Source organism: Lithobates pipiens, unplaced genomic scaffold (assembly GCF_037356315.1).
Source record: "Lithobates pipiens isolate NorthernLeopardFrog02 unplaced genomic scaffold, aLitPip1_a1.2 Scaffold_16, whole genome shotgun sequence".
NCBI classification, from domain to species: Eukaryota; Metazoa; Chordata; class Amphibia; order Anura; family Ranidae; genus Lithobates; species Lithobates pipiens.
Window position 1 is genome coordinate 619,270,856 of NW_027507748.1, and position 27,340 is coordinate 619,298,195.

At 41.8% G+C, this 27,340-nt stretch overlaps 1 protein-coding gene across 1 annotated transcript; it reads left to right on the top strand.

Moving 5' to 3' along the window:
• On the top strand, nucleotides 1–27,340 carry MEDAG (mesenteric estrogen dependent adipogenesis). Its single transcript, XM_077484090.1, has 5 exons — nucleotides 1–379; nucleotides 13,234–13,340; nucleotides 17,147–17,259; nucleotides 18,935–19,226; nucleotides 24,151–27,340. Exons 1-5 carry the CDS (start codon nucleotides 78–80, stop codon nucleotides 24,234–24,236), a joined length of 900 nt encoding a protein of 299 aa, XP_077340216.1. The 5' UTR covers nucleotides 1–77; the 3' UTR covers nucleotides 24,237–27,340.

Sequence of the window (27,340 nt, forward strand, 5' to 3'; positions counted from 1 at the left end):
CTGCGGGCAGTTCAGTGATCGTCGTTGTGTCGCTGATTGTTGTTGTGTCAGTTCAGTATAATATAGTATAGTATAGTATGATCTCAGCCATGGCCGAATCACACCCCGCAGAGATGTCCCGGGCGGATCGGCTGGCCAGTACCCGCTCCATGATGAGTATGTCCTCCATCAGCTCGGATATAATGGCCACAATGACCACCGCCAACTGCGAGATGGCCGTCCTGCCGCTCCGACTTCTCCTGGATCTCCAACCCAACTACCTGAACCTGGAGAGCGGAGTCTTCACCTCCCACAACGAGAGGGGGGGCTTCAATGTCTTCAGTGATGGGAGTGCGATCATAGACGGGCAGCAGTGCCGAGTCATCAACTATATCCACAGGTGAGAGGACTGGGGGGGACAGGTGAGGAGGGGGGCTGGTGGGAGGACAGGGGGGGCAGGTGGGAGGACTGGGGGGACAGGTGAGGAGGGGGGGACAGGTGAGAGAACTGAGGGGAACAGGTGAGGAGGAGGGGGGGGGGGACAGGTGAGAGAACTGAGGGGGACAGGTGAGGAGGAGGGGGGGGGGGACAGGTGAGAGAACTGAGGGGAACAGGTGAGGAGGAGGGGGGGGGGGACAGGTGAGAGAACTGAGGGGGACAGGTGAGGAGGAGGGGGGGGGGACAGGTGAGAGAACTGAGGGGGACAGGTGAGGAGGAGGGGGGGGACAGGTGAGAGAACTGAGGGGGACAGGTGAGGAGGAGGGGGGGGGGACAGGTGAGAGAACTGAGGGGGACAGGTGAGGAGGAGGGGGGGGGGACAGGTGAGAGAACTGAGGGGGACAGGTGAGGAGGAGGGGGGGGGACAGGTGAGAGAACTGAGGGGGACAGGTGAGGAGGGGGGGGGGGACAGTTGAGAGGACTGGGGGGGACAGGTGAGGAGGGGGGGCAGTTGGGAGGACTGGGGGGGGGGGGGCTGTTGGACACTGACAAGTCCCTATACCAGTTTTTGCAATGTTGGCAACTATGAAATATGCTTTTGATCTAAACCATTCCATTGTAGCTCTGGCTGTATGTTTAGGTTCCTTGTTCTGCTGGAAGATGAACCTCCTCCCCGGTCTCAAGTCTTTTTCAGACTCTGACAGGTTTTCTTCTAAGATTGTCCTGTATTTTGCTCCATCCATCTTCCCATCAACTCTGACCAGCTTCCCTGTCCCTGCTGAAGGAAAGCATCCCCACAACATGATTCTGCCACCACCATGTTTCACAGTGGGGATGGTGTGTTCAGGGTGATGTGCTGTGTTTTCCACCACACGTTGCGTTTTGCATTTAGACCAAAAAGTTGAACTTTGGTCTCATCTAACCAGAGCACCGTCTTCCACATGTTTGTGTCCCCCACATGGCTTCTTGCAATCTGCAAATGGCACTTCTTATGGCTTTCTTCTGCCACTCTTCCATAAAGGCCAGATTTGTGTTGTTCATGACTAATAGTTGTCCTGTGGACAGATCCTCCCCCCTGAGCTGTGGATCTCTGCAGCTCCTCCAGAGTTACCATGGGCCTCTTAGCTGCGTCTCTGATTAATTCTCTCCCTGTCCGGCCTATCAGTGTAGGTGGACGGCCATGTCTTGGTGGGTTTGCAGTTGTGCCATACTCTTTACATTTTTAGATAATGGGTTGAACAATCCTCCATGAGATGTTCAAAGCTTGGCCTTTTTTTTTTTTTTTTTTATATAACCTAACTGCTTTGAACTTCTCCACAACTTTATCCCTGACCTGTCTGGTGTGTTCCTTGGCCTTCATGATGCTGTTTGCTCACTAAGGGTCTCTAACAAACCTTCGAGGGCTTCACAGAACAGCTATATTTATACTGAGATTAAATTACACACAGGTGGACTCTATTTACTAATTAGGTGACTTCTGAAAGAAATTGGTTCTTCTAGATATTAGTTAGAGCTTATCAGAATTAAGGATGAGCTCCGACGTGTTTGCATACTCCAGGTGCAGAGCCCGCCAGGAAGCCGGTGCAGTACTGCGCCAATCACAGGCAGTGAGACGTTGCCCGATCTCTCCAGTCACACATCAGGGCAATATCTCACTGCCTGTGATTAGCGTTGCGCCGACTTCCTGGTGGGCTCTGCACGTGGAGTGTGCAAACACGCCGGAGGTCATCATTAATCGGAATAAAAGGGGCTGAATACGAATGCACGCCACACTTTTTGGATATTTATTTGTAAAAAAAATTGTAAACCATTTATCATTATTCTTCCACTTCACAATTCTGTGCCACTTTGTGTTGGTCTATCACGGGGGTCTTCAAACCTTCTAAACAAATGGCCAGTTTAGCGTCCTTCAGACTTAAGGGGGGGCGGAACTGTGGGCATTGGGAGCAGAAAAGGTCCCAACGTCAGTGGGAATAAACAATGCCGCATCTTTGGTGTCCCCTTATTGGTGTGATTGGGAGGAATTCTGCTCCTTCATTGGTGTCAATGGGGGGGGAACATAGCCCATTGTAGGAATTAGTGGGCGAAACTAGTGCTCCAAGGGCCAGATAAAAGCAAGCAAAGGGCCGCATGTGGCTCCCGGGCCACAGTTTGGAGACCCCTGGTCTATCACGTAAAATCCCAATAAATCCCATCCATGGTTTTTGGTTGGAACATGACAAAACGTGGAAAATTTCAAGGGGGTATGAATACTTTTTCAAGGCACTGTATGTGGGGTTGACAGTGACCACCAGCTGGAACTGCAAATTGTCAGTAATGTCATCATCAGCACACCGAGATCTCCAAAGATGGGTCCAAAGCTTTATTCAGTGATCACATTACAGCAAATCAGGCATGTGATGGGTCCTCCATGGCTCTGAAATGTTGCGATTTGCTGTAATGATGTGATTGCTGAATAAATCTTTGGACCCATTTCTGGAGATCTTGGTGTGCTGATGACATCTCCCCTATCTGACGATTCCAGTGAAACGCATCAGCATTGCATCTGAAATGCAGATGCTCGCTGAAACTGCACTGCAAAAACTGATTCAACCCCCACAGCATCAGTGTTAACCTGGTGATGCTGTGCTCCTTCATCCAGAGTGGAGACGCAATAAGACAGGAAGTTTATTTCTGACCAGACTACCAGGTGAAAGTCAACGAAAAAAGAAAACAAATGCAGTCACCATAATTAAAGAGGTAATAACCCCAAAAGCAAACATTTCTTATAGTGTGTGTGTGTGCGTGTGTGTGTGCGTGTGTGTGTGCGTGTGTGTGTGCGTGTGTGTGTGCGTGTGTGTGTGCGTGCGTGTGTGTGTGTGTGCGTGTGTGTGCGTGTGTGTGCGTGTGTGTGCGTGTGTGTGCGTGTGTGTGCGTGTGTGTGCGTGTGCGTGTGTGTGTGCGTGTGTGTGTGCGTGTGTGTGTGCGTGTGTGTGTGCGTGTGTGTGTGCGTGTGTGTGTGCGTGTGTGTGTGCGTGTGTGTGTGTGCGTGTGTGTGTGTGCGTGTGTGTGTGTGCGTGTGTGTGTGTGCGTGTGTGTGTGTGCGTGTGTGTGCGTGTGTGTGTGTGTGTGTGTGTGCGTGTGTGTGTGCGTGTGTGTGTGCGCATATATATATATATATATATATATATATATATATATATATATATATATATATATATATATATATATATATATATATATATATATATATATATATATATATATATATATATATATATATATATATATATATATATTTTTTTTTTTTTTTTTTTTAGGCTTGCTTTTCTTTATTTTCATCTGGCGATCTGGCTAGTAAGTCTGTTTGTTCAATAGAACAAGCTCTCCTGCAAATGTATCAGCTTAGAGGGTTGAGACAACCATTTAACTTTGACAGGGGTGCTTCCAATAGTCAGCTTTTATTTATTTATGTAAAACCTTTTATCTTAAAAGGAGCAAAAACTTTTTGCTGGAGTTTGGCTTCAGTCTGTGTATTTAAATGTATTAGTACATCTAGCACTTCCCTTCCCCCAGCCTGACAATGCTGCTGTTCAAAGATTCCATGGGTGAACACTCATGTTATCTAATTCCTGTGCGGACAAAAAAAAAATCCTAGGTGCCTTCACCCTTTGTGTGGTGCGATTTGAGCCATACTAAATGAATGCTTTAAATCGCACTGCAGAGAATCGCATGTGATTTGAACAGGAATGCGGCGCGTTTCCTGTCCGAATCCCATGTGGTTCCCTGCACCGCTATAGTGGGAACTGGCACTAATACAGGGGATGGCCAGAGCACCAGGTGAGAACAGGGGGGAAGCCTAAGCCTGGGTTCACAGTAGCGCCAAAACAACTAATCGATTATGAAATTAATCGATTAATCGGCCAGTAACATAATGGGGTTAAACGTAAAAAAAGAGTACAAAGAGCAAATAATCGCTACTGTCAATTTTACTTTCACTGTTGCACAGTAAAAAAAATGAACCGATTACAGTAGCGATTATTTGCTATAAAGGGCTATTTTTTTTTTTTTTTTTTTTTTTTTTTTTTTTTTTTTAACCCCGTAATGTTACTAAACGTCTTGGACCTGGTTCACATCTCTGTGTTTTTTGGTGCTTTTTGCAGAAAAACACTACAGTTCATGTACATGGTTTCCAATGGGACACGTTCACATCTGAGCTTTTTTCAGTCGCTGCGTATTTGGAAAGGGTCAGGGACTTTTCAACGCAAAACGGTGCTTTTTTTTGGTTCAATATACTTCAATGGAGAAGCTGCAGAAAAGCATGTAATGCGTTTTTGCAGCAATTTTTTTTTTTTAATCTGCCCAACAACAAATTGGCCAAAAAATAAATAAAAAAAAAAAGTGCAAAAACGCAAATCGCAGTAAAATCACCTGCACAAAAAAAATCTAAACGCACGCCAGAAACAGATCAAAAGCAAATTGTATAGGTGTGTATCGAGCCTTATGCTGGCCAGACGGATCCATTTTTAGACGAGAATATTCAGATGAAAAATCTTTGTACATTCGCTGAATGAAAGAATATTGTTTGAAATTTTCACTTTTGTTTTTAAAACAATTGTAATTTCTGAACGAAGACCACAAACACTGTCTGAAAATTCCTTTGAGCAAGAAGTTTTCTATTATTTCTAAATTTTCCCGTCACTTTGACTCCACTAACAATTAGAAAATTGAACGAACTTTCTTAAAATTTATTTTCTTTTTGGAAGGAAGACGTTTTTGTACGGTCAGTATATAATATATTACACTTCCCCCCCCCCCCCCCCCACACTAGAATCGGATCGCATTGGTGTTTTCACCCATTGTCGGGGTGGGGGGCAGTGGTCATTTTGACATCAAATTTAGATTTAGTTTTAGTTCTAGTCTTTTAAATAAAATGGCATTTTAGTTTTAGTCCTATTTTAGTCATCTGAATTGTTTGTTTGAGGCCTCATGCACACTGGAGGTTATAAAAACACTGTAGAATGGGTTGAGTTCCAACATCCAACACCATTTTCCGAGGGGGGGAAAAGCCCTGCTTGTATGGTTGCAGGCACCTTTTGTTTTTTTTTCCTCCTTCAGCCTTTTTCTGGTCTAATTGGAAGAAAAATAAAGTGTGACCCCCATGTTTTTGGTATAAAAAAAAAAAAAATCGCAATAAAAGTCTTATTGATTGGTTTGCACAAAAGTTATAGCGTCTACAAAATGGGGGATAATTTTATGGCATTTTTATTAATAATAATTCTTTTTTTTTTATTTTTTATATCATGACTGTGACATTATTGCGGACAAATCAGTGTCACTAGGCAGAACGGGGAAATCCTTGTTTACATTAGCATCTCCCCGTTTTTCCTCTCCATGACATTGAGTCTGCGGGGACCCGCGATCACACTCGTGTCGGGTGCGCCCGCAAACCGCTTCTTAAAGGGCAAGGTACGGGTACGTTAATATGCCTGTATGTGCCCTTCTGCCGACGTATATCGGTGTGAGCCGGTCCGCAAGCGGTTAAAGGAAGTTGAAAAATAACGGATTTGCGCTTGCCCTACTTTTATACAATTTTATTATTCAATTTACCTTCAACTATAGAGTACACAGACCTGCCTGATTGTATACAAATTAATGCAGGCCATACATGGTCAAATTTCGAAAGAATTTTCTTTTAAAAATCAGAAAATTTGTGCTAGTTGTGATCCAATGGCGCAACCATTGATTTCAAAATTCGGCCAACCAAGCCTTCAATTTCAGCTCACGTTGCTACAGAAAAGAATTTCCGTGTCTGGGGATCTTCTTTTCTTTCCTGGAATTTTCTTTTCTGGCACATGCGCATTATTTCTTTTTTGGTTATATTTCTTGCACAATTCTCCTATTTATTAGAAAATCATTATAAGACATTTCCAACATGTCCGATTCATTCAAATTTGATGGCCACGCAAAAATCGGCTGTTACTGCAGCCCACTAATGGTGCGAAATATGAACGAAAATTCTTAGAGAAGATTTTCGAAAAAAAATTCTTCCAAAATTCGACCCATGTAATGCCGCGTACACACGGTCAAACTGTTTGACGTACTTAGTCCGTTGAAACACATTTCAGCGGACAATCCGCTCGTGTGTGGGCTTCAGCTGACTTTTTCAGCGTGCAGTCCGGAGTACTAAGAATTTCGGTTTTTCCAAAAATCTGTCCGTCGTACTTTGGTTTCAGCGGACAATACGGTCGTCAGTATGCTAGTCCGACGGACTAAGAATGGCGCATGCCCAGAAAGGATTTACAGGGCTTTGCTGTGTCTTGGACTTCCTATTTCTAGTCCCGTCGTACGTGCTGTACGTCATCGCGCAAGCTTTCGTCGGACTGTTTGTGTATCCGTGTGTGGTCAAGTCCGTTCAGTGGAAACTACGACGGATTGTCCGTCGGATTGTATGACGGACTAAGTATGTCAAACAGTTCGACCGTGTGTACGCGGCATTAGAGTGTTTAGGTGTGACCTCATATTATATGGTTGTTGTAAATCCAAAGGAAAATGTTGTATAATGTATGGTCAGCTGGATCATCAGTTGGAAAAATAAAGGAAAAAAGAAAAAAACGAATGCAGCCACAAAATCTAACAACTGGTGAGCTGCAATATAATACTTTTTTTTTGTTTTTGTGGTTTACTACTATTTATATAAGTGTATCTGTAGATCTCAAATATCACTTGATAAGCTTGTATATTCTGTTCTTGTATAATCTTTTACATGTGAAATAATCTATATCCTATTGTAAGCATTTGCTGAGTTCATTCTGAGTCACTGGATATGAGGCCCTATGGCAGAATAAATATAAGTGCGCTTTTTTTTTTCTTTTTTTTTTTTTTAATCTTCATGCGTTCTGTGCATTATGCCTTGTACACGCGGTCGGACATTCAGACCACAAAATCCGTCAGATTTTTTCAACGGATTTTGTCCGAAACTTGTCAGGCAAAGTTGTTGGAAAATCCAATCGTTCGGAATGTGGTGACGTTCGCTGGGCACGACGGGACTACGTAGAGGCTAGTAGCCAATAGCTTTGGTCTCGTAATTTGATCTGAGCATGCGTGGCACTTTATCCGATCGGAATTCTGTACAAACTATTGGAAAGTCCGATTGGATTTTTTGTTTCGGAAAATTTTAGATCCTGCTCTCAAATTTTTTTCCCGGCGGAATTTCCGATTGAAAAAGTCTGACACCCGATCCGCCAATATAATCCGATCGCACCTTTTCCATCGGAATTGCCGACCGTGTGTACAGGGCATTAAGCTCCAGGCATGCAATTACCTTTGTGACTTGGATGTGATTTTGGCTGTTGCGTTTGGCTTTGTCACATCGATAACATTAAGATGCAACTTTTAAGAGTTTACATTGCCGTCTATGGCGCAAAAGTAGTGCAGAAACTTTTTTTTTTTTTTTAAAGTCCCTGCAACTTTAATTCGCATCAATTTTTAAATGGCTTTTGTTGAAATGGACGACCACTTGTCATGCAAATTTGTTTCCAGAGTCATACAAGTGTAAGTGAAGCCTAAGGTAGAAAAACCTTTCAGTGCATGTTTCCCTGTTATCCCCCCCAAATGACTTACCGGAGTCTTGTATCGATCAAGTGCTTTGCTCATCTGCAAATCCAATGAGCAGAGAGTAGGGGGCGGGGCCAGGCTGCGCTGTGTGTCATTAGATGCACACAGCCCTGCTCAGGCCCACTTGTGTGCCACCATAGAAAGCGGCTTTCCATGATGACACACGCAGAAGGGGAGGAGGAGGTTCCAGGCTGTAGGTAAGTAGAACATGTTTATTTTTTGGGGCGAAAAAAGAAAAGAACAAGGCTTTAGCCAAAAGATCGAAATAAAGACAAACAGCCCAATAAAAGATAAAGATATACAACCAGCTTTTTCTGCAATATTCACCATCAATCTGGAGATTCAGTACTTTTTTTTTTTTTTTTTTTCCCCCACCACTAGATGTCTTCAACCTGATGACAGTCTAATTCTACTCCCTTCTGCTGAGCCCAGGTCACCCTGACCCTCATCCTAGCCTGTGACTGAACAGTGAAATGAGAAGCCGCACAGTGATTGGTTTATCACTCTGTCTCTCCTGTCAGCACGGATTGGTTCCTTGTACTGTTTCTTCCTCTCACCCTCCAGCCCTGCTGTGCAGAGGCTCTATGAGACTGATATCGGGTCAAATTTGGGTACTTGCACTGCTTGTATTTAATCAATACATTTAGTGATATGTTCGTGAATACTGAGCTATGATAATGTGTGCCTTCTATATCTTACCACTCCTCTGAAGAGTGATTCATGGTGCATGGCTGAGGAAATTAAGTGGTTACTTGCAGTAGTTCAGGAGGCAATCCTGCCGCTTCCTGAATGCCAGTTTTAATTTAATTTTTTAGTTTTTATGATTCCAAGGGTTACTTTTTACATTGCAACACCGCAAGGGCTTGCCAAGTGGTTGGCGCACGGTTATGGTGCAATCCCATTGGCTTTAGAGGGCGTTTGTGGCAAGTGACATTTTGCTGCACTACAAAATAGGTCTGACTCAAGCGGCCATAATATTTTGTAGGTGGGAAGGTATAGGGCAGTAAAAATACAGATAAGCCACATGGGTTTTACCACCCCCTTTGCCACCTGTGTGAATTAAACCTAAATGGACAAAAGTACACTTATGCTGCTGAATAAAAAAAGTGGATTTCACTTGTCTTAAAAAAAGAAAAAAAATACAAAAGGAGAAGGTTTTTTTTAAAGTAAAAAGTAGAAATCCAATAAACTTCTAAGGTGCAGAGACTTGTGTAATTTATCTAGAAAACTGTCCTCATTTCCAGGAGGGCCGATCAGTTTATTCAGGGTAAACACCGAGTAAACTCTGAGTAGCAGATCTGCATTCTTCAGATGTCTGGGAAGGATATTTTGTTTGTAAATGCATTCATTATATTTCTTTGGGCTCCTTCTTTACACTTGCCGTTTGGGGGCGGTAAAGACAGGCCGCTGAGCCGTGGATCACTTTATGATAAAAGTCCACTGGTAACATGAAAAGGCGATTTTATGCTGTAATCTCACGTAATTGTCTTTTATGATCTTACAATTACTTCTAGCAACCTTTTGTATCCTCATCTGACCAGAAATGAAAGCTGATTGCTATGTGTCCCTCGGCGCAAAGCCCAGGCTGCGATTTGCTGCACCTTATACCTAGAATGCCAATGGATTCTTAAAGTGATTGATTGTAAACGCTCACCTTGTAATGCAACCCATTTTGATTAAAATAAAAATGAAAGGCAAAATGTGTGTGTGTGTGTAATATATATATATATATATATATATATATATATATATATATATATATATATATATATATATATATATATATATATATATATAATAAAAATAAAATTATAAATGATCACATCTTCCCTCTGTTCTCAGCAGCATAGGAGATAGGGGAGTAGAAACAGCAGCACACTAAGCTTTAAAACGGGAAACCTGGGGCAGTGATCATGGCACCAGCTTAAACTGTAGTATAGGCAAGGATTAAAGGCTAAAGAAGCTCCATTCTCGGTAAGTCTTTAAATCAGCTGCTAAAGGGCTTTATAAAAAAACAAAAAACAAAAAAAAAAAAACTTTAAAGCTGAACTCTGGGCACATACGTTTCATTTTTTTTTTTTTTTTTAATAGCCACAAAGGATTTAAATGCACTTTTGTGTGCAACAGATTCCTTTACAAATCCAGGTATTGCCTTGTAAAAATTAGCAGTGACATCACTGTGCTGTACATAGCCTATGCAGAGCTGTGGGTGGGGCCCAGCTGGCTCCACGCACTACAGGCTGCCTGGAGGAAACTACAGGAGGGGGTGGAGACCAGACTAGTCACCCTGCACAAGTGGAGGGAGCAGCAGTGAGCGGTCTTTTTACAGAGGCAAAGTTTCACACTGAATAACCGATCTGGATAGGTACATGCCTCTTGTATTTAGATGATCGTTGCCTATTCCAGATTTCAGCTTTTAATGATCATTGCTATCGTTGGCCAAAAGTTTAATCTAGCAGGTTCAAAATGTGTCCCAAATGTTCCTTCAGTTTCTGTGGTAAGTTTGGTGTGTCTGTCGGGGTGGCGTCATTTCTGTCCCTGCAGTCAGGATACAGTCCGCCTGTCATGTCTTTGGCCAGCTGACCACTGGTGATCGCATGACAACGTTTCCGGTAGTTCTACATTGACAGGCGGGGTTTATAACAAATGATGGGTTTTCTCGTTTACAGCGCCGGTCCTCCTATGTCAGCCTCTTTCCTTACTGGCCGCCGTTCATTATAGACCTCATACTTGGAAGGCGATTTCCAGATGAAGTCATGTAAAATAAATAAGTGAATCAGACACTGGAAAAAATGAAACATTTCCAGTCTGTGTCTACAATTTTCTTCCATGGCACCTCACTTTAATTTTAAAGCCATAATAAAACGATCTGTACATGTGTGCAACCACAATGGGGGAGGGGGGGGGGGGGGTTTATTTACCAAAACTGGTGCAAACAGAATCTGGTGCAGCTGTGCATAGTAACCAATCGGCTTCGAGGTTTTATTGTCAGAACTTAATTGAACAAAACTGTTAGACACTGATTGGCTGCTCTGCACAGCTGCACAAGATTCTGTGTGCTCCAGTTTTTGTAAATCTCCCCCATTTAGGCCTCGTGCGCAAAGAGCGTTAGATTTAGAAGTTTAGGTGCGCTACGTGTTTTTTCTGCTAATTGCCTCTTCTCCGCAATGTGCTTTTCATGATTACTTCTTTTTATTTATTTTCCTTCATAAGCCTGTAAAGGCTCCTCTCCAATATACCTATGTCTATGGATACATACACTCATTTAGAGGTGTGTGTTTTGTTTTTTGTTTTTGTTTTTTTGTTTTAGGTACAAGTCAAATGTATGTAAACGGAAAGAAAATGCTGCATTTACAAACCTTTTGACTTTTTACATAAAAAAAAAAAAAAGTCAAAGGCCTGTAAATGCAGCATTATTTTTTTTTTGGGGGGGGGGGGGGGTTTAGGTAAAAAGTCAAATGCCTGTAACAAAAGCATAATCTTAACATATATTATATTATTATTATTTTATTTTATTTTTAGGTTAAAAGGTCAAATTTATTGTACAAACAACATTTATTTTTTAAGCCCAGTGTGCCTGAGGCCTTATGCTTATTGCTTTTGCAATGCTTACACAATGATTGTGCTTTATTGCTTTTTCTTACAAGTCTGGGAGTTGGCCAAATGATTAAAAACCATGCACTTCCTGGATGGCTAATGATCATTGGGAATGATTTTACTAAAGGAGTTAAGGATCTTCACTCAATAAATTATTGCTGTGTGCAGATTAAATAAACAGCATTTTGATTTTACAATAATTGGATAATTAAAGTGAATCTTGACAATCTTTCTTTTTTCTTTCTTTTTTTTATTTTGATGCCTACACTGCTAACACTAAAGGCCCTCTCACACTGATCAGTTATTCAGTTTTAAAAAAAATAAGAGCATAAGAAAAAATACATGAAAAATGCATCCCTTTAAATCGTATGGAACTTTTCACTTCGGTTAGTTGTGTTTTTGGCTGCTTTCACACCGGTGGTAAAACACGGTAAAACCCATAATCCTACGACCTCCTTCTTTCTTTCTATTTTTTTTTTTGTTTGTTTACTGAAAAACTGATCAGTGTGAATGAGCTCATACATGCACTAAATACGCACCAAGAAATAAGCAAGCAGGAATTTTAAAGAAAGCAATTGACCCTTATGAAGAGTTCCATAGGATTTAAAGGGATACATTTTTCTTCTGCTTTTTTACCTGAAAAGCTGATCAAAAACTAATCGGTGTGAAATGGCAATAACAAATGTATTTATTTATGTACATAAAAAAAAAAAAACAAACAAAAAAAACCTGATATTGTCATGTTCTGCAACACTAGTGAATAGAATAATATTGTGATAGGCCCCTTGCACACCAAGTGGGTTCAGTTGGAGTCCGCCTGCTCAGCGGGCAATCTGTCCATTTGGCCGGCTTCTGTTGGACATGCATGCTGGAAAACCAGCAGCTGACCGGATCCCGATCAACCCTCTCAGCCAATGGCTGAGTGCACTGATCTGAGTGTTCTGACAGGGGGGGTTTGCGTCCCCCCTGTCAGGATACAACAGCTCAGCGGGGGAGATCGCGGTACTAACTTAGCATGTTTAGTAGAGCAGTTCCCGACCGGAGCTGTCAGGTTTTTTTTTTTTTTTTTTTTTTTTGTGCAACCGGCGGGGTTGCATGGAAAAAAAAAAACTGTTTGTGTGTACTAGGCTTAAAGTAGAAATAAACCCTTCTATCGTTTTCAGCCAAGGAAGCTGCCATCTTGGCCTCTGTTTAATCTTCAACTGTCATGATGCTGCACATGTGATCAGTTGTGACACAAACCATTGAATGGTTTGACAGTTTGGTTGAGAGCACAACCAATGTGACAGCATTTTCGGCATGCCCGGGAATGTAACTTTTTTTTTTAAACTCTTAAATTGATGGGTTTACTTCCACTTTGGTAATTGGGGGATCCTTTTTTATTTTTTTCCTTGTAAAGGATGTTATGAATATACAGGTAAATATATAAAGGAAACCAGAGCTCCACCTGCTTTTATATTTATTTTTCTTAACATATTGAATTGAGAAAATTAAGTACATTACTTATATTGCACAGCCTTTTTAATTCGGCACATTGCTTGTGATTATCATTGTACACTTGGCATGCTTGGCACATAATGATATAACTTTTTTTTTTTTCTTTTTCTTTTTTTTATCTTGTAGGAAAGTCACTCTGAAGAGCCACATTGATTACAAAGACTACAGAGAAGCCATCCTTGCAAAACCAATGTTATTTCTCACCAATGTACAAAAGGCCAGCTCTGACTCAGGTATGGTGACGAGCCCAGTCTGTATTGACTACTTGTAACCTTCAGACCTTTTTGGTGACTCAGATACAGAAAACTGTGTTAAACTTCGACCTCCTTGTCATGCCGTACTAAAAAGCTTCAGGTTTTGTAACCTGTACAGAAGAAAGCACGGCGTGTTCTAAGCCCTCCACCAATCAGAGTGCTGGATATACTGTGCTCTTCACATTTCAGACACAATGATCACTTGTTTTGAAGAACAAAGCAGACTGGTTTTAAATAAAAGCAAGAAATGATCCATGTGTGTAATAGCACTAAATAACATCACGTCATGTTGAGCCATTATGTTATTCTAATAGGTTTCTATTTTATTTGTTCTTTATACTGGAGTGCGGAGATTATACACCCTTGCATGCCTAGTCATATGTCACTTTTTTGGGGTGGGAAAGCAATGAGTTCACCAATCTGAAGTAAACATTTTGACATTTCCACTTTAGTGTTCATTGTGAAAAATGTCCTTATGTGAAAGATAAAGTCAATGAATTGAAGTCCCACCCTGTCATTTATTAGGCTGGCCATACATTACACAAATCGTCTTGTACAATTTTCCTTTAGACTTGCCAAAACCATATAATAGAAGGTCAAACCTAAACACTTTTTTAATTTGTATGCAATCAGGCAGAACCTTGCATTACAGAGTTGAAGGTAAAGCTGAAGGAAATTGAATAAGAAAATTGTGTCATGTAATGGAAATCAGATTCTCATAAAGTACTCTCACTTCTTAGTACAATGAGTTGGAATATCTTGCTGAAAACTTTGTAGTCTTCTTCAAAGCCAGCCAAGGTCAGGGCTGTAGACATGTAGATGGGCAGATTGCACAAATGGCAACCAATCAAATTTCACCTCTCATTTCCCAAATAAGAAAAAAAATAAAACAAGAATTATGATGGCTCAATATGTTCAACAACTGCAGTGCTGTGAACACAAAAATGTTTGCACGGCTATTAACCTAAAACACACACACACACACACACACACACACACACACACACACACACACACACACACACACACACACACACACACACACACACGTGTATTTTAAAGGACTATGGGCGAAATGTTTTTTTTTTTTTTTTTTTTTGGCCATCTGTGTCCCACTGCTGAGATTTCCCTTCAGTTCCTGTCCCATAGCCAAAGGGGAAGTGAAACTAGGGTTAGAGTTGCGGGTTAGGGTTTCCCCTAGAAGAACAAGGTTAGGACTCAGGGATTAGAATAGGGACCTCCCCCAAAGGTCAGGACGCGTGTCCCCAGAGGTCAAAGGTCAAGTGTCGGGCTGACCCACCCCCAGCAAAGTGTTCTGCCTACCCCAACTAAGTCGGGGCATGAAAAAGTCGGGGCTTGAACAAGTCGGGGTAAGTGCTTAGCACGCGAATACCTTGGGCCCCCCAGGTCATCAGAACGAGGGTCCTTATTGGAAGATTTTCCCCTCTATTACTTTTTTTATTTTTTTGGGGACAACACAAAATTTTGTAATTTTCTTTAACTTTTAAAGATGACGGTAAATAGAACAAATAGAGAGGGGGAATCTCCTTAACGGGGCTTACAGAGAGCAATAAAAACAGACGTGTTCTAATCTCTCTACTCCATCCAAAACTAAAAAAAATAAAAAAAAATTTGCATTTTTTTTAGTTATGCTTTACAGCTATACTATAGCACCTCGCTACAAGGGTTAACTGTTTAGTTATTGGGGGCATGGAAAATGAAATTTCTTACCTGATCCTCCAGGTTGCTAGGTCTTGGCATCATGACCAATGCCGGATCTATAGCCCTCTGTGGCGGCCTGTCCATTAAGGGCACTGCCCTCTCTCTTATGCCACCCCCTATATGCATAATGGATAGATTCATGCTCAGCATGAATCTATCCATTGCCGCTGCGGCCACCCCCTATTTTTGCGTCCGGCCCCTTTCAGGTCACTGGGCGCATGAACTACAGCGGCAGGGGATTTTTTTGAAGCACCTGATTTAGAGCCAGAGGCCCTGATAGGCTAAAAAATAGGGTGGGCATGGGTCGCAGAGCATGCAACCTTGAGCCCACCCAGGTGTGTTATAACAGCGAATGAATACTCACTGTTGAAACACCTCAATCCGGCCAATCAGAAGTGGGTGTGAGATCCGTTTTCCTATTGGCCACCGAGGAGGAGGGAGGAAACGAAAGCCGCTGCTACGGACAACAGGAGACCGCTGAGCAGGGGGAAGCCGCCTAGGAGAACGGGAGGCTGCCGAGCAAGGGGAAATTGCTGGTGATGGGGTAAGTTTGACTGGGGGGGGGTTATTGGGTGGCCTACTGTTTGCCACCCCCACAAAAAATGTTTCCACCAGCTACCACTGATAGCCCTTCATTGGACATGAGGACTTTTGAGGGGAGTCCACTGCTGGAGCATGAAACGTGCCGTAAACTATGTAGCTCCTGCTGGATTTTGCTTCTAATCCCCTTGTGGAGGCTGCAATTTGTGGGTGGACATTTTATGGTTGCACAACCTGGTCACATTGCTATAATCTTTTTATATGGACTATAAACTGAAGGACTTGTGGAACAAATCATCAAAGTCTCCATTATTTCATATGTGGAAATTCACTTTGATATACAAGTGCTTTGGGTTACAAGTACATTTCTAGAATGAATTCTGCTCCCAAATCCAAGGTTTTATTGTAGTAATGATAGCACCAACATGCACACACTTTCCTTTGCCATTTTCTTTCCCCAACCCACAGTCTTCAGAATTTGTCCTTTTCTGCAGGTATGATGCTCAGGTACCCTACATTTTTCTTATATTTGGGAATGACATTGTTAACCATACAAAGATAAAATTCTGTGTCTGGAGCCGTTGAGTCTTTACTGTACAGTAGATTTGCCTTCCTGGCATAGAAAAGTAGCATTGGTAACAATCTTTTTAAATCTGTGTTTGGTACATGGTCGTTGCTACATTGTACTTAGTATGGTCATATAGGCCAGGTTCTGGTAGACTACAAAAAAAGGTGACAATGACCCGCAAAACTAGAGATTTTATACTTCAGACCATGTCTCCTATTTTCTTTCTGTTCCAGCACTGCAGCTTGCGTTATGCTGGCCATACACTATATACGAAAAATCTGACAAAATTCAGTCATTTGGCCAGTTTGTTCGTTTTTCGGCCAGTTAATGGGCACAAAATCAGTAATCGTTGGGACGTTTTTGAGCCGAAAAAAAACGAAGGGCAAGTTTGGAAAATTTGTGCAGAACAATAGATTGCAAGGTTAATTTGTTTCCCAACCGAACTGTTTGCACTAAGGTATATGTAAAAAAACAAACAAAAAAAAATATTAATTTATGTCCACTGAACGATATACCAGTCATTGCATGATGGCACTATCGTTTGCTCTCACTGCCGAATTTTAGTTTTTTCTAAAATGGGTTCGGCCGACTTTTCATATAGTGTATGGCCAGCATTAATGTCTTCTGTGTTTGATATTTTTTTGGAGTGCTGGTGTTCCCCACCATATGCTGAAGTTCAGTGGTGACATAGAGGTTGGAGGATGGAACCATGGCACATGGTGATGGACACAGGCATCCAAAACTCCTGTGGTGCAGAATGCCAAGGAGGCCGATGGGAGTCGGCAGCACTGGAACAATGGGCAGAAACCCATTTGCCAAAACTTTTGCAGCTTTTTTGAGTTGAGTTTTTTTTATTTATTTATTTATTTTTACATTATGTACTTATATTATTAAAGGTTATGTAAAACTAGACATTAATTTTTTGTAAGAATTACCCTTTTTTTTGCATTTTTAGTGAAAACCTTTGCATTCATTGTGAACACACGGCATCCACAGATGAAAGCCTGCATAGAGGGCGGTATGAATAATGCCATCTCCTCCGTTATGGGAGAAAACTACTTTTTACAGGTGAGATATGAAAGACATGCTAGTTGTATTGGTGCTGTTCTCCCTTATTGGTTTTGTCTACATTTTCAAAACACAGAACCCTACATAGCAATCAAACTATATGTTACACATACTTTCACTGGGATGGATGAAACATTCTTTTAAATTTGTGTAGATTTCCTTAAGGTGCAGGTACTGTGAGTAATTGGTAGCACGTTTATACTTAAGTTAGTTTGCTGTGTTGTAAATCCCAGTGAGTTTCACAGGAAATTTTTGGTTATTTTGGGATTCAGCATTAAATTTTTTACGGAAAAAATGTATGTACACCTACCTAATATTCATTCCCAAACTTCTTTTTTTATTTGTTTTCTTGCTAGCACATGATTGTTTGATTGAAGTGAATGCAGCCTCTTTTTAAGTGTTCCAGTGGTGTAAACTTTGGCTTCATTTTACACTTTTTTGCATAACACATCAAACTTACATTTTGCTAAAAAGGTCAGCTACGTGTTCAGTATTGCCTAAGGTACTAGATTGTCGGAACATGTCAATCTGCACACTGTGGCAATTACATTTTGTGCAGTCTGTAGTTGGAGCTCTTATGATTTGACTAATCGGAGCACCGTGGTATAGTTGGAAGCTCAGGCTTGACGTAAGTGACTATTTCATATTGTCAGATGCAGCTTGTTCAGTCCGATGTCTTACGTGAGATGTACGTTGTAACAAAGTGACTCCCCCACAAAGGTGATTCATTGCATCAAGAAGGTTGTTCACTTTTCTTTACTGTCAACATTTTTTTTTTTTTTTTTTTTTTACTTTTTGTTTGTGTAAATTTTATTTTTATTTTTTTAATAAAATGTAAAATTGGAAATACCAGTCTAGTCCCCTTTCCCACTGCTTTTCTCAAGAAAGAGCTTCACATTTAAAATCTATTTACTCAATGCGATCCATAAACACAACTGCATGAGCACAAAGCATTACTTTAAATAAAGGCAAAGGGGTTGATTTACTAAAGGCACATATACTGTGCACTCACCCCAGAGATTGCCGACCAGCCGCCGCAGAATGGAATGGCTGGACGAAACAACGTTACCTTGTGTCGCTTCGCCTTTTGGTCCACAGCATGTGCCCGGAGCCGATGTGAGTGCCCAGCTGGCGCAATGACCACCGGTCTCCTGCGATCGCTCGTGACAGAGCGAGAACCGGGATTTGTGTGTGTGTGTGTGTGTGTGTGTGTGTGTGTGTGTAAACCTGGTTCTTTCAGCGGAGAGGAGACAGATTGTGTGTTCATACGAAGTATGAACGCCGGTCTCTATCTTCCCCTAGTCAGTCCCATCCCCCCACAGTTAAAACACACCTAGGGAACACGGTTAACCCCTTGATCGCCCCCTAGTGTTAACCCCTTCCCTGCGAGTGACATTTATACAGTAATCAGTGCATTTTTTTTTTTTTTTTTTCGAATTACGCAAGTTGGGTTTTAACCTAAAGTAACTTTAGATACAACTCTTACCTTTCCATGCTTGCTCTTTCATTGTATTCAGTATAGACCTTTCTAGATGAGTCTCTAGAAAGGTTAACATGTAAGCTGATGCAATGCACATGCCAATTGAAACTGGGTATTTGGCTGTTTACAGTCCTTCCGTATCATTATTTTGTGGTTATAGTAGCGCAACAATAATTCAATTTTATTTTTTTTCAGTTCAATTTAAACAAGTCGCTAAAAGACTACCTTGGAAGACAAAACTTTCAGTTGACTGAAGACAACCTGAACTTTTCCTTCACATTCAAGCTTGACGTGTTTATTGATGTGTTCTTCTTGCTGGGCAGGAGCAAAAAGAGCTGTGATGTGACTGGGAGGATTCTGAGCTTGTATTGCACCAACAATGAGAAGAAAGAGAGAGTGAAGGCATTCCTGTCGAAAATGACCTGCCCGCTGATCAAATTGGGCAACAGCTTTGACCACGACCGGAGGCCCAGTCTTTACTCTCTTGGTAAGCTAACGCAGGGAGACCTTTTTCTGTGAATATGTAAGGGGTCCTATATCCTCAGCGTGTTCATGTTCTCTCATTGCTTCTTAAGAGGTTGGGGCTGGTTGTCCAATCCTTTTCTGCAACATCCAGCTATGGTGCATCTTCACTTATATGATGGCCTGTTTTTGGGGGACAAGTATGGCTCTTGTTTAAGGGAGGAACTGCAGCTGAAACGTCTTTATAGTGCATGCAAGTAAAATGGCTTTCTGGCTTCTAGGTTGGAGTGGAAAAGAAAAAAAATGCCTGTAATGGGAGAAATATAGATTACCATAGATGTCCTGTAGTCTGCAAAACGAAAGATAATTTACTCACCCCTTCACCACCCGTACCTCTTGGGTTCGCTTATTTACACCATCCTTTCCAGGTTGGGCCCATTGAAAACACTTCGACCATGACACTTTTGGATGCTAAAGAGTTTTTGGTGGCTGTAGCATAAGGGATGGTTGAAGGGGCAAATAAAATACCCTTTTTTTTATTTTATTTTTTTTAAACCGTATTGCTTTCATTTGTCACATAATACTAATGATTTTGGGGCAGTCATGCAAACTGTAACTACATTTGCTCCAAGTGTAAACATGGTTAGGATAGTTATAAATGAATCCATTATTCTATATTTCCGAAACAAGCTGGGACTGGTTGTTGCAGGTCATTGTTTGCCATCTTTTATTTCTCTGAAAGCTCCCATCTGCTGACCTGTACCATGGCATGGTGAAATGTGTGGCCCAACCAAAGCTGCTGTCTCTCCATTTTGTCTACTTCATCATATGAAGGACCCTAGAGTTCACCTTTTTGGTAGCTGAGCTCCATTGTGCCCTACAGCAATATGAACTATCTCTATCTGATTGGTGTCAGTCATAAACATGCACTCCTTATATCTTTATAACACCGTGTAAGGCTAGGTTCACACATATGCGTTTGCACTACAGTCCATTTTAACATGATTTCCTATGGGTCACTTTAAAGTGTAAGTTCACCTTTACAAAAAAAAATCTGTAAGGTGAACTTAGACAGGTTGTCTCCCCCCCCCCCCCCACCCCCCGGTCCCACTGACCTGGACCGCAGCAATCTCCGGTTCTAAGCCCCGGTATATCCACACCAGGAGTCCGGGGATTAGAAACCCTCTCTGCATCCACGCGTCTTCTGCATAGCTGACAGGATCGGCTATGTGACTGCTGATTGGTTGACGCCGCCCATGTGATGGTGCTGATCAATTAGAATGCTCCAAAACGTCCCTGACAAGGGACATTTTGGACATTCAGCTCAGGGGATTTCTAAGCCCCGGACTCCTGGCGCGGACATACCGGAGATTTCTGCGGTCCAGGTCAGCGGGGGCCGGGGGAATGGTTGGGGGCGAGGAGGGGGACCTGTGTAAGTTCACCTTCCAGATTTTTCTGTAAAGGCGAACTTACCCTTTAACATCCGCGTTTTCACCTAGTGTGGTGTTTTTGTTTTTGGAAAGGGCCAGTAACTCTTTTGCCTGCAGCAGGTTGTATTTTGGTTTCATAGACTCCAATTGAAACATCTCAAAAACGGTGCTTGTGTTTTTGATGCATTTTTGCTGGTTTCTCCCACATGACCACAGACACCTCCCCAAAACGCTTCTAAAACATGTCAAACGTCAAATGCACTAGGAAAATGCATCAACCACAACCCACATAAGTGTGACCCTCCAACTTCAGGACACAATCCTTCTGGTGATGTTTCATACTTGGACATAAGGAGAAAATAGCCCACATAGTACAGATCGTCTTGTTTTATTCAGTAGAAATCCAAGCTTAAAAAGTTCCATAAGTCTTTTGATAAAGCCCTAGGCGCAGACTACAGTACCGCAGAGACATCACTTCCTGTGTTGGAATGCAGATAAGGTTGTGAGAACCTCCTGCTTGCTGGAACTGGCAGACTGTCTTTTGACGCTATATCTTTGTTTTTTGCTATGGAACTTTGTAAGCTTGATTTCTACTGAATAAACAAGACGATCTGTACTATGGGCTCTTTTCTCCTTCTGTCCAAGTTTGGAACCTTACCAGAAGGATTGTATCCTGGAGTTGGTGTCTTATCACCCTGCTCACCAGGCTAAGCCGGTTTGACTCACAAGGCAGTATTGCTTGAGGGGTCCATAGGATCTGGTGAGTCTAACTACAGGGGGGGGGGGGGGGGGTTTGTCATGTCAGCATAGCAGCATTTGGGAAAGAAATTTTGGCATTTGGAACTTTATATATGCATTTTGCACATTTATTTGAACTTTCACTGGCTACATACTGGTTTTATGAATCTTCATTTGTTTTTTTTTTACACATTTCGTTTAAGCACAACGCTTGTAAAAAAAAAAAATATTGGAATTGTATATATGTTTTTTGTACATTTATTTGAACTTTCACTGGCTACATGTTTGTTTATGAATCGTTTTTTTTCATTTGTGTTTTATTTTATTTTTTTACACATTAAGTTCAAGCCTAGCACTTGGTAAAGCAATTTCGTAATTGTGCATGTGTGCATTTTGCATTGTCACTGGCTACATGCTTGTTTACGAAACTTCACTTATTTATTGTGTTTCTAGCACATTTAGTATATATTAGCACTTTACTATTACCCAATTAAGCTTGTTTGCTCTGTGGTATTCCCGTTTTTCTTTCACTTTTTTGACTTATGTCATGAACAGCAGCAGCAAGTTTATCGCTAATTATCATGTTTCGCACAGGGGATTTACTTGTAAGGCGAGGTTTACACCTTAAGTGTGGAATCCTCTTGCAATTAATACATATATTGTAGTAATTTAAATTCAAGTTAGAGCTAGACGAGGTAGCTGATTCTACTAAACTGTTGCTAGCACTGCATATACATTTGCCCTTCACTGGCCCCTTGCTCTGATGGGTGACCCTATTATGCCATAGTAATGTAAATAAGTGGATGGGGGCAGAGTTGGCATCAGTGACCAGGTTGGATATAAAGCACTTGACATCTAGAGGTAGTCTACATTTACATGTAGAATCCGTACAGATCTGAGGTTTCTTGCAGTGTTTGTCACTTGCCTGCCACCTTCCTTTTGACCATCGAGACACCCCATTGTAATGAAGGGCCAAAATTTAGTTGACATGGTATCTATTTATTTAAGTTTCACAAAGGTAAGATAAATGCTCCTTAGTTGGGGCTAAAGGTGAAAGGCTCTTAACATGTCTCTTTGAATGACATCAAAGGGGAATTCCTGAGATGTTTTCAAAGAAACTGAAAAACTGGAACGTATTCAGATCTTGTATATTATTGCTGCATTTACAATTTTCTTTGTGTGTCTGATACATATGCAGTTACATGCTTTGCCAATCTCTTAAAGCGGAGTTCCACCCAACAATGGAACTTCTGCTTTAAGTGTAGGTGACCCCTGACATGACACATTTGGCATGTCATTTTTTGGGGGGGGGGGGAGAGGGTACCCTGTTTTTTACAGAGACCTAGCTCCCACTTCCTCCCTGGCGCCGGAAGGAAGATCACTGCTCCCCCCACCCTCCCTGCAATCTTTTGGGACACGTGATAGGTCCCAGATTGCCTGGCCAATCACAGCGCAGTGCGCATCTCTCTCTCTATCTCTCTGCTATTATTGAGCTTATGATCTACCAAAACCCCCAGACTTGTTTCATCAGACCAGGGCACCTTCTTCCATTACTCCATGGCACAGTTCTGATGCTCATGTGTTCATTGTAGGTGCTTTTGGCTGTGGACAGGGGTCAGCATGATTACCCTGACCAGGTTAGCGGCTAAGCAGCTCCATATGCAAAAAACTATGAGGCACTCAGAACCAGCATTAACTTTTTGAGCTATAGTAGCTCTTTTATCATATTGGATTCCACAGGCCAGCCATTACTCCCCATGTGCATCAGTGAGCCTTGGCCACCCATGACCCTCTTGCCAGTGCCTCTGTTTTCCTTCCTTGGGCCATTTTTGGTAGCTCCTAACCACTGTAAACTGGGAACATTCCACAAGAGCTTCTGTTTTGGAATTTCTCCAGCCCAGTCTAGCCATTACAATTTTGCCCTTGTCAGAGTTTCTCAAATCCTTATGCTATTTTTTTTTTTTTTCCCTCTGCTTTTAACGCATCAACTTCAGGGAATCATATGTTCGCTTGCCTGATATATCGCACCCTCTTCCAGATGCCATTGTAACAATATAACTCGTGTTATTCACCTGGCCTGTCAGTAGCCATAAACTTATGACTGATTGGTGTACACTAGTGTTTAAAGGGTAACTCCACTTTCATGGGGAACATGGGGTACAAGCCATATTGTAATTCAGGTATATGCAATTATTGGACCTCTAGATGTTGCAGAACTAAAAGTCCCATGAGGCATAGCAAGACTCTGACAGCCACAAGCATGACACCCAGAGGCATGATAGGACTTGTAGTTGTGTAGTAGTGCCCTAAGATAAAAGTCCGATATCGGGGCATCCCCTGCAACGAAAATGTCATTTTTTGTGAGCTAATTCCAATAGTAAATCACAGGCCCAGTAGCTTTCCTCATTGGAACCCTGCAGGTGCACAGCTGATTGATAATTGTGAAGCTACTCCCATTAGATTCACTTTCCTACATGGACACAGAGAAACAGTGATTTCTTCATTATAACAAAAGGTAGGAATCTGCAACAAAGTTTGTTAAAATCCTTGAAATGTACATAGATCACCCAGAGGGAAATGGTGTTTTGTAGAAAAAAAAAAGTGTAGTTACTCTTTAAAGTTTGGTTATTGAGGACATTTTGTAACCTACATATACTTACCCACAGGCAATCTATAATGTATAAATTGCTTTATGTAAACAGAAAATATTAGTGGTATTACGTTTTAAAATTAACATGCTAAAAGTTTAAAAAAATATATTTAAAAATTTTTTTTTTTTAGATGTAATCGTGGAAGATCCATTTTCACCTGAGGAGGTTGCTGTGAAGGATACTGAACCAGTCCTGCCATTAAGTTCAACCATGTGAATCAAAATCAGCGAAGAAAAGACTTTTACATGAGATCGCTGCCTAATACCTTGAACTGGGGAAAAAGGGAATTTCGAATGGTAACTTATCAAGTTGCTTTTGGAAGAAAGGAAAACGCTGGATAAAGCTCTCCCCTTTTTTTAGTAGAAAGGCTTCTTTCCTGAACCAGCATTAAGTCTGTTGTGCCTTAGTGAACGTAGCGCACGCTGTGGAGGTTGCTGGACTGCGCTTCTGATACGGTGGACTATGGCAGCACAATAATGTTTTCTACACTGCTGTGCCAGTTTCCAGCAAATGCTGTAATTTTGTTTGAGTAAATGAAATATTCTACCAGTAGTATAGGCGAAAACAGTTAAATGGAAGCCTGCTTGGGATACATCAACAGTTGTAGTCTAATCGCTAGCAGGTATTACCTTAACAAAAGGATCTGATACTAGGTACAGTCTACATTTTAACTTCTTCCTTTTCCGTGGAAAATTCTCAAGTTTGATGTCTCGGACAATTGCTATGGGTGTGACGGTCCACAAACGGATCATATGAGTGTAAAGCATTGTTCGCTGTTCTGCAGGTAGCAAAAAAAAAAAAAACGTCTTAAAAATAATTTACACCAGTGACGGTAAAAATAGGCTGTTGGAGCCACTGTTGTACCTCCCCTGACTGCCTGGCCACATGTCGCGTTTGTGGCAATTATACACCTGTTGCCTTTGGTAGATGGTACCATTGGCAAACATAATGGATTGAAGGGCATGGGGCAGATTCAAACATTCGGCTCAGTTGTATTCCCATTCAAAATCCCCCTTTGGCTGGAAAAAATAAAATTGGCATTCAGGAGGCGAAAGTATTGCTTCCTGATCCACCACAGATTGTTTAGAAAGTTCCCTGGTGTAGATGGACAGCAATTTCTACCAGTCTCTGAAAAGCAAAGGACCGGTTTACTGTCCTTCAGACTTTAGGGGAGCTGGACCATGGTTATCAGTAGTAGAAAATGTCCCAGCATCAGCCAAAGTAAACGGTGCCCCATTTTTGGTGTCTGTGTGAGGATTTGTGCGCCATCGTTGGCGACATTGGGAGGAATTGCTCCCCTTCATTGGTGTCATTGGATGAAATGGTGCCCCACGGGTTGGAAAAAAGCAAGCAAAGGGCCACATCTGGCCCCTGGGCAGCAGTTTGGAGACCAACGATCTATGCCCTTTCAGACTTTCCATAAAGTGACGTATAATATTGTAATCTTGCAATTTTATTCTAAAGGGTCATAAGGATGTTTTGGTGGAGCTTGGTGGGTTGAGTTGTCTCCTGGCTTCTTCTGTGTCTTTGATACTCCATTTTACTCCCTCTCCATTGTATTTATAAGCACTCTTTAGCTATGGGTGTTCCTTCCTGCTTTTTAGTGTTCTGGCTCCTCCTATTGTGTTTTATTAATATACATTGAATAAAACTACCAATGTAGAGAGTGGGAAACCTTCATAATGGCCCCAGTTATCTCACCAATAGAGACCCATCAGAAACCATCAGTATACTTGCTGACAGCTACCGATAACTGAAATACCAATATTTGGCGGACTGACTCTATAGCCATGTACAGAATTGCCCAATCCTGAGATTTATGCAGCTCTTCCATACAGCACAGCACTGTCTAGCTGCAGAGAGGACCTGATCTTTCTGTGCTACATGTAAAGGTCCCATCCAGTGACTGGACATAGAAAGGAGAAGCAGCATGTTGATGAGCTCATGTCACCCTGCTCTCACCTCCTATCGGCTTATACCGTTTGCTGCTAATTCTCCCTGAGTTTTGCTGTACAGTAGACTGTAGGAACTGATAAAGTCCAATTAGCTAGTTACACTGCATGCATTAGAAATACATTTTAATGTGTTCATGACTACAGAACTGCATGAATTTTGTCCTTGTCAGTCTGGAGGTAAGCTACAACAAGCTTCCCAATATTTTCCCATGTTTTTTTCGAATATATTAACTTATGTTTACATCCTAGCATTTTCATCCTTGCCCACATTCCCATTTATTAATTGTAAGCGCTAGTTGAATAACTGGCAAATATCATCTTAGAGCTGCAGATTTGTATCGGATTTGTTTCCTTATGCCTGGGTCCTTGTACACCAGATCAACCTGGGTGACCCACACGTTTCACGTATGACTGAATGATGGCAGGCAGATCCAGTTTTTCCTGTTTAGAGGCCTACTTAGCTGTGACTTTACTCATTTTTACATATGCCCCAGGCAGCGCACATGAAAGGTGTTCAAGAAATATATTATATGTGTATCGTTTTAGTGGCATTTTCTTTTGCTTGCATAGCCAGTCGGTTTATATGTAAACGAGAACTATAAATGGGTAATAATTTCCAATCTCAACAGAAATGGTGCTCATCTAACAGTGCCGAATAAGATAAAGTTTTAATTGTGGGGAAAGAGGTCTGTGTTATGTAATCAAATTCCATGTACCTGACCACAAAAATAGCCTTAGGGCCTGCTTAGCAGGGGTTCTCTCCAGTGATTCCGCACTGAGAAGGTGGATGACAGGTTCGTGTTCGCTCCGCTATGCAGAGAGGACATGGACACAGCCACCCTGTTCTCTATTGGGCGGTCGGATGGAAACAGACCACCTGTCCGTTTCCATCTGACTGTCATCTGATCCTCAGGGCAGATGGGAAATGAATCTCATCCGTCCGTTTTTTGGCAGACAGGATCAGATGGGATGCCAGCAGACAAGTCTGACATCCGCCGCTCTATAGAGAACAATGGCTGGTCCAAACAGGTCTGCCTGAAAAACTGACCGGCGGACCTGATCAGACAACTCGTGTGAATATCCACCCCATTGGATATTTAACTTTAACTCCTGCAGTGAAAGTTTCTGTAAAACCGGTCCCCTGCAAAAGAAGACTGTTCCTTCTTGCCTATCATTTCCCTATAGTTTTGCCATAGCACATGCCAGATTCTCCATTACACCCTGTGGGTCTTGAAACCAAGAGGCAACTCTGAGCAGTCTTCTTTTCCTGCAGTGACTCCACTTCTGAGGCTAAAATTTATTAAATTGGTTCTCTTCAGTTTTTCAATAAATGTTAACCCATTGTCTTCTATGCTGAACTCCAAA